Source organism: Malaclemys terrapin, chromosome 23 (genome assembly GCF_027887155.1).
Source record: "Malaclemys terrapin pileata isolate rMalTer1 chromosome 23, rMalTer1.hap1, whole genome shotgun sequence".
Classification (NCBI taxonomy): Eukaryota; Metazoa; Chordata; order Testudines; family Emydidae; genus Malaclemys; species Malaclemys terrapin.
Window position 1 is genome coordinate 3,734,286 of NC_071527.1, and position 13,948 is coordinate 3,748,233.

Below are 13,948 nucleotides of genomic sequence, written 5' to 3' on the forward strand. Positions count from 1 at the left end.
TGCCAGCCAGGAGACGCAGCCCAGGTGGGTTTGAGTGCCTGGGTCCCTCTCCAGGGTCTAGGGCTCTCGGTCACCCGGGGGACAGGGGCCGCTGTGGCTAACATCCCCATGGAGGGAGCAGCTTGTCAGCTCTTGCAGGGGGAGGAATCCAGCCCCAAGCAGCCCTACAATAACATACTAGCATGGTCAGCCCCAGGAGACCCTACAATAACATACCAGCAGGCAGCGAGGGGGAGGCGAGTTCCCATGTGCTGAGTGTCTCCTGCAGGAGCTGGGTGCTCAGGGCTCCCTCTAGGCTCATTCGGAGGAGGGAGAATTTGGAAGTGGGGGGGGGCATGAGGGGTACAGCAGCAAACTGCCATCAGTGGGGGGGGGTCTGTGCAGGGGAGGGGGAAGCAGCAAGGGGCTCGAGGGGGGGGGGAAAGGCGGCTGGCATGAATGAGAGGGACAGAGGACTCCAAAGTGGGTGGGGTGGGAGCCTGTGTGGGGGTCCTGCATGGTGGGGGGGGAAGAGTTGAGGGTGTGACGGGGCCTGGGGGGGGGGGACGACACGGAGCATAGTCCTGCATGCCAGGTGGGGGATGGGAGGCAGGGGTCCTGCGTGGCCACAGGGGGGTAGGGTAGGAGGGGCAGGAGGATGGGGGGGGAGGCTCCAGCGTGGCGGGGGCTGGGAGGGGCGTGGCAGAGCAGAGGGATGGGGGGAAGGTTCTGTGGGCGGGGGCATGGGGGAGGGGCAGGGCAGAGGGATGGGGGAAGGTCCTGCGTGGCGTGGGCGGGAGTGGGGGAGGGGCAGGAGGCTGGGGGGAAGGTCCTGCGTGGCGGGGGGATGGGGGAGGGGCTCTGGCTGCGGCTCCTCCGAGCTCGGGCTCCAAAAATGTGTTTTGACTTTGGAAAGTGGGAGAGAAATGGCAGGAAACGAACGTCCCAGGGGAGTCCCCGACCGTAATTACTGGGCTATAGGGGGCAGCGGGATGGCCCTGACTGGGGGAGCCCCCGACCGTAATTACTGGGCTATAGAGGGCAGCGGAATGCCCGTGCCTCTGGGGGAGTCCCCGACCGTAATTACTGGCCTATAGGGGCCAGCGAGATTCCCCTGACTCTGGGGGAGTCCCCGACCGTAATTACTGGCCTATAGGGGGCAGCGAGATTCCCCTGACTCTGGGGGAGTCCCGGACCGTAATCACGGGGCTATGGGGGAACAGGGAGCCAACTGGGGCTCTCTGCCCTGCAGCGCTGCCAGGACATTTCTCTCTAGGGCACCGACAATGGCCTGAGTCTCTCCATACCCTGCCCCTCGCCCTCCACTCCACCACCCCACGGGCTCCTCCCCTTGGCCTGGAACCAGCTCCATCCCCATCTGCCCCATCCCCAGCGGAGCCCAGGACACCCGCGGGGCTGAGTCTGCAGCTGCCCCGGGGGCACTAAAAGAGAGACCCTCCTGCGACCCCCCCCGCAGCCAGGGGCTGGGCCGAGATGGCCTCACGTGGGACTAGCCTGAGCCGGATTGGACCATCCTGCGCTACCCTTTGCCCTCCCAGCCAGAGCAGAGATGCCGCTGAGCAGTGCTTCATTTGTGCCAAGGCATCGCTGGGCCCAGCGTTTTCTAGCCCCTGGCACCGCTGGGCCTGGTGGTTTCTAGGCCCCGACACCGCTGGCCCCGGCGGTTTCTAGCTCCCTTCACCGCTAGCCCCGGCGGTTTGTTGCCCCCGGCACCGCTGGGCCTGGCAGTTTCTAGCTCCATGCACCGCTAGCCCCAGCGGTTTCTAGCCCCCAGCACCGCTAGCCCCAGCGGTTTCTAGCCCCCGGCACCGCTGGGCCCAGTGACTTCTAGACCCCTCCTGCGACCCCCCCCGCAGCCAGGGGCTGGGCCGAGCTGGCCTCACGTGGGACTAGCCTGAGCCGGATTGGACCATCCTGCGCTACCCTTTGCCCTCCCAGCCAGAGCAGAGATGCCGCTGAGCAGTGCTTCATTTGTGCCAAGGCATCGCTGGGCCCAGCGTTTTCTAGCCCCTGGCACCGCTGGGCCTGGTGGTTTCTAGGCCCCGACACCGCTGGCCCCGGCGGTTTCTAGCTCCCTTCACCGCTAGCCCCGGCGGTTTGTTGCCCCCGGCACCGCTGGGCCTGGCGGTTTCTAGCTCCATGCACCGCTAGCCCCAGCGGTTTCTAGCCCCCAGCACCGCTAGCCCCAGCGGTTTCTAGCCCCCGGCACCGCTGGGCCCAGTGACTTCTAGACCCTGGTTTCTAGACCACTGGCCCCTCTTTTATTCCAAAGGCAGCCCTGCCGCTGAGCTCCCCTTGACTCTGAGTGCTGCCCTGGGGGGGGTCTCAGCTCCCCCCCCCCCCGCTCCGCCCCTGCGCTCTCCCAAGCCCGGGGAGCAGATAGGGAGGAGGCGGGAGATAAGGGGTGGTGGTGGGGCGGGGGAGGGTAGCAGCTTGTAGCAGAGAAGTTATGGTAGCTGCGGTGGAGCGGGGGGCCGGGGCGGGGGCCTCGGCTCGGAGCCACGCAGGATCCGTCGCTGTTTAGCAATCCCGGCCACGCTCTGCTGCCACACGGGCAGGGTGCCCGCGGCTCCGCCCGGCACCCATGCTGCCCCCAGACGCCTCCAGCCTCGCGCTGGAGCAGGGAGCCGTCGGGGGCAGCGAGGTGTGAGTAGGGCCCCCGGCCCCAGGCCATGAAGGGCCCCCAACAGGCAGCGGGGCGCACGGACCAGATGCTGGGGGCCATGGCCGATATCCTGACCTCCATGGCCCTCCCCAGCCAGCAGTGGGTAAGGGCCTGGGATGGGGGCGGGGGCGGTTCCTGGGGGTGTCAGAGCACATGACATCTCTGGGTAGCATGTGGGGCTGGTGCAGGGGATTCAGGACCACCTGGGTCCCCTGTTTGCGCTGGGCCAGCCAGACAGGGGAGGTGCCCCGGGGCAGTCGGGGGCTCTGTGCTGGGGTGATGGGGGGTTGGTCTAGGGGCAATTGGGGAGGTCTCTGAAGAGGGAGTTGGAGGTCTGTATGGGGGCCATTGGGAGGTCTCTGCAAGGGAGCTTGGGGGGTCTGTGCAGGGGCAGTCGGGCAGCTGTGCAGGGTGGCTGGGGGGCCATGTGGGGGTTATAGGGGGGGTCTCTGCAGGGGCAGTCGGGCAGCTGTGCAGGGTGGTTGGTGGGGCCATGTGGGGGTAATCAGGGGGTCTCTGCAGGGGCAGTCGGGCAGCTGTGCGGGGTGGCTGGGGGGCCATGTGGGGGTAATCGGGGGGTCTGTTTGGGGTGGTTGTGCAGGGTGGTTGGGGGGGCCATGTGGGGGTAATCGGGGGGTCTGTTTGGGGTGGTTGTGCGGGGTGGCTGGGGGGCCATGTGGGGGTAATCGGGGGGTCTCTGCAGAGGCATTCGAGGGGCCTGTGCGGGACGGCTGTGCAGGGTGGCCTGGAGGCTGTGCAGAAGGAATTACGCAGGCCGTGTGGAGCTGGCTGTGGGGTCTGCGTGGGGGTCACTAAGGGGGCTGTGCCCCCAGTGCTGGCACATGGGGCTGCGGGCTTTTGGGGCCTTGATGCCGCCCCTCTCCGGCTCACAGGGTGTTTCCCGGCTGTTCGGCAGAGGGATCCCGCCAGACTCCCCCTCCCCTTCCCTGGGTGCGTGCCGGGAGGCTCCATTCCTGGGGGCAGGGGGTGAGATTGGTTAGAGCAGAGCTTCAAGGGAGAGGCTGCACCCCCCACCCCAGCAAACAGGCTTCCTGGTGTGGGGCAGATACAGTCCCAGGGATGGGGAGTATAAATACCCCACCCTGCAGAGCCTTCCCACTGACGCACTGCAGGAAGTCTGGTTTGTTATTGTAGGGTCTCTCGGAGCACTGGGGCTGTGCATGCTGGTTTGTTATTGTAGGGTCTCTCGGAGCACTGGGGCTGTGCATGCTGGTTTGTTGTTGTAGGGTCTCTCGGAGCACTGGGGCTGTGCATGCTGGTTTGTTATTGTAGGGTCTCTGGGGGGACTGGGGGTGCATGCTGGTTTGTTATTGTAGGGTCTCTCGGAGCACTGGGGCTGTGCATGCTGGTTTGTTATTGTAGGGTTGCTCATGCAACATGGCAGGCGCTCCAATGGCTGCTGTATTAGCAGCGTTTTAAAACGTAACTCAAGAGGAGGAATCTCAAGCCAGGGACACCCCTGCCTCTCCGCATGTCGCTGACCCCCAGCCTGTCCCTCCCCGAGCATTCGGGGCAGCGGCTGAGGCTCAGGGAACACGTCTGAATTAGGGAGGAGCAGCGGCCGAAGGCAGGGGGCTGCAGTGCTGGGAGTCTCCAGGAGAGCTCTGCTCCGGGGGAGCTCAGGGCCCCATCCCCGCCCCGTCCCCAGATCAGCTGGCAACCCCTCCCCCCATCAGAGGAGCTCACAGCCCCCTGCCCTTCTCAGGGGGGAGGCGTTGGGGTTCTGGACCAGGCTTCCAAACACATTTTTCTTTTTAAAATATCAGGAGACAAAGGGACAACCCTACAATAACAAACCAGAGCGACTCTACAATAACAAACCGGAGCATGACACCCAGCGCCTAGAGACCCTACAATAACAAACCAGAGGGATCCTACAATAACAAACCGGAGCATGACACCCAGCGCCTAGAGACTCTACAATAATAAACCAGAGGGACCTTACAATAACAAACCGGAGCATGACACCCAGCGCCTAGAGACCCTACAATAACAAACCAGAGCATGACACCCAGTGCTATAGAAACCGTACAATAACAAACCAGAGTGACCCTACAATAACAAACCAGAGCATGACACCCAGCGCTTAGCGACCCTACAATAACAAGCCCTTGTGTGGGTGGCAGTCTGGCAGGAAACAAGCTCCTCTTTCCGCCTCCGGGGGATCCGAACGGGGACCCCTCCCTGGGCTGGCCCCAGCCTGGGGAGTCTCTGAGCAGGAAGCGGTGGCGGAGGGTGAGGCGTGATCAGTGACAGCAGCTGACATCCCCCCGCCGTGAGGGTGCAGGGGGGGCTGGGTAGGGCCATGGCCGGTGCCAATGCCTTGGCTGCTCCAGCAATGCCAGGAAACAAGTCAGCAAAGCCAGTGCCCAGGGTCTGCCTCCAGCTGGAGCAGGCGGGCGTGAGGGGCACCGGCAGGATTGGGGGGGGACCCAGCATTGTTCTCCGGCAGGGCTCCCTGCACCTCTGCCTGCCCCTCCCCACCCCCTCCAACCTGTCTATCCTTCCTTCCTTCCTTCCAGCTGCCGGATCTGTGCTCAGAGGGGCCGGGGGACGAGATGCGGCCGGAGCACGGCCGCTCCGAGGCCCCTGCAGGGAACGGGGAGCCGCATGACGGGGACCCCCCGAGCGGGCCAGCAGCACCGGGCCCCCCGGAGCCCCACGGCGTGGACCAGTCCCCAGACACCTGCCCCTCGGAAGAAGGTGAGGCCAGCTCCGGTCCCCCTGCGCCTGTCTGCCCCCCAGGGCTCTGGGGCCTTGGCCGGGGGCTTGTACCTGGTGCTCAGAACCCCCCAGTTGCGTCCCCGAGGCCGTGGCCGCCAGGAGCACGAATTAGCGCCCCCTGGACCCTGGCCTGACCCACACATGAGGGGCACTCAGGCCCCTTGGTCCGTGCAGCCCCAGCCAGCCAGTAAGGGGGTTGGCTGGTGCTAGTGGTTTTCACGCTATGACTGCCCCTCCTCCACAGTTTGAGCTGAGCCCCCCCCCCAATTCTTTCACCCGGGGTCACTGAATTTGTCAATCCTGCCCCAGGGCCAGATGGGAGCCAGTGCCCCCTAGAGGGGAAAGGCCCCTTGCTCCATTCCCTGTGCCAGCCAGTCTCATTCAGCTGGTACATCCCAGCCCAGTGTGGGGCTGGCCCCACGGCTGCCTCATAGCCCCAGATGCCCTGGGAACAGCCCCGCAGCCCCGACCAGGCCAGTGACCGTCCCTTCCCAGTGCTGAGCTGTAAGGTGCGCGGTGCCCTCGGGCCGGTTGGCACAGACACCCGGGGGCGTGGATACGTGGCTCGCGTGGGGCTGGGGGGCCGCTGGGGTGTCTGAGAGACGACCCCTGTGGTTTGTCTTGAAGGTTCTGTGGGGTGGGGCCTGCGCCGGAGGGTGAGGCGCATCCAAGGTCGTGCCCCACTTCCCTGCCCCCCTCCTTCCCCCCGTGTCCCTCACCCCTAGCGGTGGCCCCTGAAATGGCAGAGCCGGTGCCAGGCTCTGGGCGGTGACTCAGGCGCTGGCTCCGGCCCCAGGCTGGGGGGCGACGGGCAGCAGATGGCACTGCGGTGCGGGCAGATGGATGGCTCCCCCGCAGTGAACCTGGGGGAGCCAGTGATTAATATTGGGGGGGGGCGATCCAGACAACACAGGCCTCTTGCTGTTTTTCCCCCGAGGGGGGGGTCCGATTGCACCTTTCAGCCCCCCTGCCTTGGGGCTCAGTCCCCCTTGCTCTGGGGCAAAGGAGTCACTCCCTCCCCCATCACCCCTGGGGTGGGGGGGTGATTTGGCCATAACGAGCTCCCCCCCCCTTCTCGGCTGTGGCCTCCTCACTGGAGGAGGGGGGCAGGCAGCTGGGGCGCCCCCACGCCCTGCCAGGCCTTGGCGGGGGCACAAGCTGGGGCCCGCCCGGGACCCCCGGCTGCCCAGCACCAGGGCAGGCGCTCCCCGCTGCAGGCCTGCACCTCTGCAGTCTGGCTGCAGCCTGGGCTGGGAAGAGCCCGAAGCCCAAGGGAGCGAGGGATGGAGGCAGGGAGAGGGGGAGGGATGGAGGGATGGAGAGGGGGGAGGGAAAGCGCAGGCTCCTCCTCGCTGGCAGCTCAGTTCAGCCCCAGCCCCAGCCCTGTTATTCCAGCGCTGAGCGTGCAGCGGGCAGGAGCCCTGGCCCCCCCGGCTCCGTGCCCCGATTCCCGCCGCCCGCTGCCCGGTCTATGGCTGGCACCTCTCGGGCAGCGGGCGCCGGTGCCCAGCGCGGCCGGGCAGCGCCATGAAAGGGGGGCACCAGCAGGGCTGCTCCTGCCAACATTTGTTCCGCAAAGTCCTCGCCAAGTGCAGCTGCTGTGACGCCCGGGCGCGAGGTCAGTGACTCCCCTCCCCCAACGCCCCCCTTCCCCCCCGCACCGGGGCGCTGTCCCCTGTGGGCACCTCTCCGGGGTACGGCACAGCGGGTAGCAGCTGCCCACGGTGCAGCCGGCTCAGCCTCCAGATGCCCCATGGCCTTGCCCCGTTGGCGCAGCTGGGCAGCGGGCGCACGGGGCGGGGGGGCAGGCGAAGTTTGGACCAAGAGGGACGGGCAGATTTAGAGCTGGGGGGTCCCGGGGGAAGGGGGACCGGTGCGTCGCTCAGAGTTAGGGGCTGGGTCCCGGGGTGGATTGGAGTCTCCATGGTGGGAGCGTGTGGGTGGCCCAGGGTGTATCTGGGGGGGGAGACCCCACAGTCTGGGAGAGGGGGGCACGTGCTGTGCCCGGACTCCAACATCTGTCCTGGCCATTCACCGTCTGCCTGGAGGGGGGGGGGGTGCCCGGCTCACCCGCGGCTCCACACTCGGCGCCACGGCCCTGCCCTGTCCCCCAGCCTGAGGCCTTGCTGACCTGGTGGGGAGCGAACCCCCACTCTGGCCCCGGTGGCCTTTGCTCATTTCCCACTGCCTGCACTGGGGCTGCTGAGGGGGTGGGGGGGGGCAGGGAGGGGACCCTCAATCTGTGCACCCCAGGTTCTTACCCCTTTGCCCCCTGCCCTCTGGGGCCCAGCGCCCCCTCGCCCTGCACCACAGCAGGAATTTGGCTCCTGCACCAGGACCAGGGATCTGCCCAGGGCTCGGGGTGGGGCCTTGTGTCCCCCTGAGCCCCACCTCGGCCTGGAGCCCAGACTGCCCTGCAGTTCCAAGAAGGGCCAGTAGGGGGTGCCCTGTCCCAGCCGCTCAGTTGCACTGCGCTACCCATGTTGGGCTGAGGCTGGGGGTGAGGGTCCTGCAGCATCCCCACGCCCCCTTCTTCTCCGGAAGGGTCCTTTTCTGTTCCGTGATCCAACCTCTGGCACTTTCCTTCCGGGCCCCAGCGACGTGTCTGATGGGGGAGACCGTGGGACCCCCCAGTCCCCCCACTGCAGGTTTGGGAGCGCGGGGCAGATTAATAAAACTCCTGGGTTCCATTCCTGGCTCTGGGTCAAAAGGTGGGGGTGGGGTGGGACTGGGAGGCCAGGACTCCTGGGTTCTATCCCCAGGTCTGGGGGGGAGTGGGGGCTAGCAGGTTAGAGCAGTGGGGGCTGAGAGCCCAGGACTCTTGGATTCTATCCCCAGCTCTGGGGCCCACCCGGCTGGCCAGACCAACCCTTGCCTGGGGCCCACACTCTGTCTTGTTCCCACCCCCCAGATGCACCCAGTGGTGGTGTTCATGGCCCCCAGCCCAGGGGATCCTCTCGACAGCGCCCCTGGCTGGCCAGACCAGCTGCCCCCAGTGCCAGGACCTCTGCCCCTTCCCCGCAGGCCTGGGTCACTGGCAGTGGCGGGGGGGATGTCCCAGTGCTAGGAATCACGGGGAGGGTTTCAGTGCCAGGGGGTGTCCTGGGTCAGTGTTGGGAGCAGGACAGGCTGTAGGGGTGCTGGGGACCCAGTGTGGGGGGAGAGAGCACCAGCCAGTGCCTGGCAGGGGACATCCACGTCCCCTCGCCCCCAATACCCATCGACCTCAACCCCCACCTGGCGCTCTCTCCCTCCGCAGGCGGGCGACTGGCTGCGCCAAGCAGGGCTTTCACCTGCTTAATGGCAGAGAATTAAATGAGAGCAGAGAGGGGGCAGCTCTCAGCCCAGGACTCCTGGGTTCTATTCTTGACTCTGGGAGGGCAGTGGGGTCTAGTGGGCTAGAGCGGGGGTGGGGTTGGGAGCCAGGACTCCTGGGTTCTATCCCCAGCTCTGGAAGCGGGGTGGGGCTCTGCTCAGTATATGGCTACCCTAACCCTTGTCTGGGGCCCACACTCTGTCTTGTCCCTACCCCCCAGATGCACCCAGCGCAGCAGACCCCTCCCCAGTTCAGGCTTGAGGGTCCCCTCTGAAACCAAGCATGGAAATTCTCTTTTGTTACTGAGAATTCTCTCCCCCGCCCCCAGTCACAGCTGGTGTGTTATTGTAGGGTCTTCTTGGAGTTGCGTGGCTGTACCCAGACTGGTGTGTTATTGTAGGGTCTCCTCAGAGCGAAGCCTTGCTATTGTCAGGGGATCGTGAGTGCTGGGCTGTGCCTGCGACTTTATTATTGTAGGGTCTCTCTGCAGCGCTACAGCTGTAGACACGGGTTTGTTATTGTAGGGTCTCCCAGGAGCTCTGGACTGGGCAGACTGGGATCCGTTGTTGGTAGCTTGCTGGAGAGCACAGGGCTGCAGGCTCTGCTCTGTTATTGTAGGGTCTCTCGCCAGATCGGGTTCTTATTGGCGGGTTGCTCCTGCTGGCATTGTTTGGCAGGAGTCCGACCCCTCCGTGGGGTGATGGGGGCTTGGTCAGCCGAGCGGCCCGGGGGGACGTGGTTGATGGCCAGGGATGGGGGCAGCCCTGGGGCAGGACCTAGGGTGGAGCTAGCCAGCGGCAGCCAAAGGTGACACAGCCCCCCTCCCGCCCCCCCACCCAGCTGCCCTCTTTGGCCTGGGGACCCCCCTGGTCTCTCCGGTGCCACCCCCCACTCTGAAATGGAGCTGTTATGCCCACAGACAATGCAAGCCCTGGCCAGACACGCCCCCTCACGCCTTGCTGGACAGCCCCCAGCTGCCCCCCCAGCCCCGGGTTTCCTTCCCCTCGCAGGGTTCCCCCTCCCAGCACAGGGCTGGGCTCCCAATGCCCGGGGAGGGCTCTGTGTGGGAGGGATGAGCTGGGGGGGGGGCAGCACAGACAGCCCCGCCTCTCCCCCCTCCCCCCCCCCGCCCTGGCAAACCCGCCGAGTCAGCAGCAGTGTCCTGTTCCTCCCAAGCTCTGTGGCTGCCCGGTGCAGCAGGGCCTGGAGTCACGGGTGGGGGCTGGATGCCCGGGGTCCTCCCCCAGCTGATCTCCCTGTGTCTCCCCCAGCTGACAGCCCCCAGGCTCCTCCCCCAGCTCACTGACTCCTCCCCCAGATGACCCCCACCCCACCCCCAGCTCCTCCCTCAGCTGACGCCCCCCCAGCTCCTTGGCTCCTCCCCCAGCTGATCTCCCCAGGTCCCCCCCCCAGCTGGCTCCCCCTATCCCGAGTTCTCTGGTCTCTTGCCCCCCCTCCCTGGCCAATTCTCTTCCACCCAAGCAGATCGTACTGCCCCCTCCTCCCAAGCCCCCTGCCCGCCCGGGACCTGCACCCGCCCGGGGCCTGCACCCCCCCGGCCCAGCCTGTTTATACAATAATAAAATCAACATTTTTTTGTCAGCCTCATTAAAATAAACAGAACGTAATGGGAAAAATGTTGGCAGGATCCCGGGATGGGCAGGGAAGGGGGGGAGAGTCCTGTACTTAACCCCCTGGCTGCTGCCTGGGAGCTCCTCCCCCAGAGACCGGCCCCAGTGTGGGGCAGGTCTTAGCGCCACCCCTCCCCACCCCGCCTGCTGCCTGGAGTCCCCCCTTCACTACAGCAGCTCCCCCCCCCCCCGGAAGGCCAGCAAGGACCTGACTCCCCCTCCAGTATTTTCCTGTTGGAGGGTGTCTTCCCAGATTGCCCCCCAAAGGTCCCACATGGCCCCTCATCACCCAGGGGTGCTGCAGAGGGGTGCCCTTCAGCACCCTCTGTTCTGAGCTCAGCTGTGTGCCCTGCTCATCCCTCTTTGGTTGGGGGGGGGCTAGGAGCTAGGACTCCTGGGTTCTATCCCTGGCTCTGGGAGGGGAGTGGGGTCTAGTGGTTAGAGCGGGGGGGAGGGCTGGAAGCCAGGACTCCTGGATTCTCCGGGCTCCACCAGCAGGGGTTACTCAGCCCACAGGCCTGTCCCCGGGGCTCAGTAAATCCAGCCACACTGAGCGCTGCCCACCCTGGGGCATGGCTGGCCCCTGGTGCCAGGCCTGGGCATGTGGAGCCCCGGTGCCCAGTGCCAGCCCGGGCGCGGGAGGGCTGGGGAGACAGCGAACACAGCTGCCTTTGCTCAGCTCAGGGGCTTGGCCGCCGTCCCAGCCACGCTCCGCACCAGCCTCAGTCCCAGCTGCCGTCTCCCCCACAGCCGCCCAGCTCCCCCACCTCAGCCTTGGCACCGCCAGGCACCAGCACTGCCCTGGGGGACTTCCTAGGGAAAACTGGCCAGCGCAGGGATCCCCCACGTTACTGTCAGCGTCACGTGGCTCTGATCCGGGGCAAGGCACTGCCTGGCACAGGGAATGGGACATGGGGCCTTTCCCCTCTAGGGAGCACTGGCTCTGATCCGGCCCCCGGGCAAGGGCACTGCCTGGCACAGGGAATGGGACATGGGGCCTTTCCCCTCTAGGGGGCGCTGGCTCTGATCCGGCCCCCGGGCGAGGGCACTGGAGGGCACAGGGAATGGGACATGGGGCCTTTCCCCTCTAGGGGGCGCTGGCTCTGATCCGGCCCCTGGCCAAGGGCACTGCGTGGCTCAAGGGGGCAGGGAGTGGGGTACGGGCCTTTCCCCACTGGGGGGCACCAGTTCCAGCCCCCTCCATCTTGCTGCAGGCTCCCCAGATCCCATCTCTGGGCCCTGCCCTCCCCCCTCCGCCCCCCGCCCCTGGGTCGTTAGGAGCCTTTAAAAGAAAACGAAATGATAAAGAACCCAACTCAAGTCACACAATCCCCTGCCCTTCCCCGGCCCGGCCCGAGGCAGCGGGTGGAACAGGCCGTCTGCTCGCTGGCGCTGCCAAGAACCTCTCCGTGCACATCCCCTCCGCGGGCGCATGGCCCCTCGCCTAGCATACGGGGGGGGGACGTGGGGGCAGGATGCTGATGCGTGGGGACAAACTCGGGGGGGCACCTCCTGATCCCCAGGGGGAGAGTAGGGGCTGCTGGGAGGACATCATGGGGGCATTGTGCCCTGCTGCCCCCCACAGTCCCTGGGCCTCCGTCCCCATGCCAGGGCCGCCCTCCATCTCAGGGGGGGAGGTGCCAGCTCGGGCAGGTGTCCGAGGAAGCCCCTCTCCTGGGGGGGCGGCACGTTCCCCTATCACTGTGCCCAGGCCCCTCCGCTTTGCCCCTGCTGGCGCGGCCATGTGGGTGGGGCGGGGTGCCCATGACGGCGGCTTGACACGTCCCGGGCTCCTGACGCAGACAAGGTTATTTCGGGAGCAGGTGCAGTCTCGCTGCATGGGATTATCACCTCCCGCCAGGCGCTGGCCCAGCCCCCGCCGCCCCCCGCCTTGCCGGGCCCTGCCGGGGGGGCCTTCCCTCCCCCTGTCCTGCCTGCTACAGGCTTTGCTGCTGACGGATAGCTGTGCTGAGAGCGGGCACCGTCAGGGTCAGTGCACCTGGCTGGGATGGCAGGGGAAGGGTCTCCCTCGGGGGAGGATGGGGGAGTCCAGCGTGAGGGGTCGTTCCTTGCTTCTCGAACGCATGTCCCAGTTTCCCCAAAGCAGATGGCAGGGGGCGCAGCTGGGAACCCAGGACTCGGACTCCTGGGTTCTCTCCCCAGCTCTGTTGTTTTGGGGAGGCGCCTCCCTTGCCGTCCCTCCCAGGAGATGGGGCTGGGATGAGGCTCCCCAGCTGGGTAAAGTGTGGGTTCGAAATGGGCTGGAGGCGGGTGCCGATCCCGGGGCGCGTGTGTGTGTGGGGGGGGGGATATGGGAGGGAGGGTTGTTTCCGGTGGGGGGAGGAATCGCAGCTGGAGCCGGGATCTTTGATGCAATCCTGTGTATGGACAAAGTCCTGTTTCCCCCGAGGCAGCAGAAATCAAACAGCGGGAAGCTGGTGCTTTGCTCCCATCCCAAGCCCCTCCCAGCCCGTGTTGTGCCCAAAAGCTCTCACGCTCTCCAGGCTGGTCTCAGGGCCATGTTCCTGTTCATTTTCTGCTGCTTCTCTTCAGGTAGCCACAGCTCCATCCAAATGATCCCCAGCCCTCTGGGTTTGCATTCAGGCCCCCCTTGGAGGCCCCTCGCCCCCATAGCTCAGATTCCTGACTGGCTGGTGCTTTGGGTGGTGGCTCTTGTGGTTTTGCCTCTCTCGTGCCGTAAAGGAGCTTAATTGCTTCTCATGTTTATCTCGCATGCATTCCCTGGACCCGATTATCCAAAGAGCTCGCTCTGCTGCCCTTTAGGCCCTGGGGCCCTGAGCACTGGGAGGTGAGCTCTTTGGAAGCCCTGCCCCCCCCCCCCCAGTTAGCAGGGCTCCGGACTGGGCTGGCGGGGAGGGCAGGGGGTCTGCAGGACAGAGAGGACGAGGCTGCAGCTGACGTGCCAGGGCCCGCTGGTGCCGGCTCCGTTCCGCAGCTGGAATTGTTTGGAATAGAAGGGATTAGATTTCTGAGCTGGGCTAAATCCCAGCCGCCCCCCTCCCACCCACCCCCCGCTGCCAGCGCTCCCCACTGTGGGGATCAGGGATGGGGGCCTGAACACGTGGGCCTCTGTGTCGCCCCACTGTGCCACAAACCCAGGGGCTAATGGCTCCAGCCGGGCTGCTCAAGGCCTGGGTTGTCCTTTCCCAGGCATTTTATCCCATGCTGCCAACTGGGCCTCTGAGAGACTTGGCTTCTCTCCTGGGCCTGGAAAGAAGCTGCCAGCCCTGCCCACCCACAGCAGCCCCCCCTCTACGCCCGTCTGGCACCCTCCCAAGCCACCCGGGGCATGACCCCCCAAACGCTATCTTCGCTCAGTGTGTGTGTGTGTGTCCCCGAGGATCCCCTCTGGACCCATGTGAGTGTGACCGAGCAGGGAGCAGGGCAGATTTGACCTGGGAATGTTGCAGGGGGGTTGCATTGGGGATGGGGGACTTCCCTTGAAGGAAGCTACCTGAGCTGTAACCTGAGCCAGGAACGGGGGTGGGGAGAATTAACACCTTCTGCCCCGGAGACCGAACAAAGGAGAGGAGGAGCTGGGGGGAGCAGGAAGGGAGGAGCAGCAGGAGG

The 13,948-nt window shown here is 65.9% G+C and overlaps 1 protein-coding gene across 4 annotated transcripts in view; it reads left to right on the forward strand.

The window, feature by feature from the left end:
• ARHGEF25 (Rho guanine nucleotide exchange factor 25) overlaps window positions 1-13,948 on the forward strand; it is a 43,337-nt gene that overhangs the window by 3,319 nt on the left and 26,070 nt on the right. For 2 of the 4 annotated variants that reach the window (XM_054013072.1, XM_054013074.1), the window contains exon 2: window positions 5,209-5,389. In XM_054013072.1, the coding sequence (XP_053869047.1) occupies window positions 5,209-5,389 (181 nt within the window). Of the gene's footprint in view, window positions 1-2,504; window positions 2,769-5,208; window positions 5,390-6,813; window positions 7,029-13,948 lie in introns of those variants that run through there. The other 2 variants (XM_054013073.1, XM_054013075.1) reach the window with 2 other exon arrangements.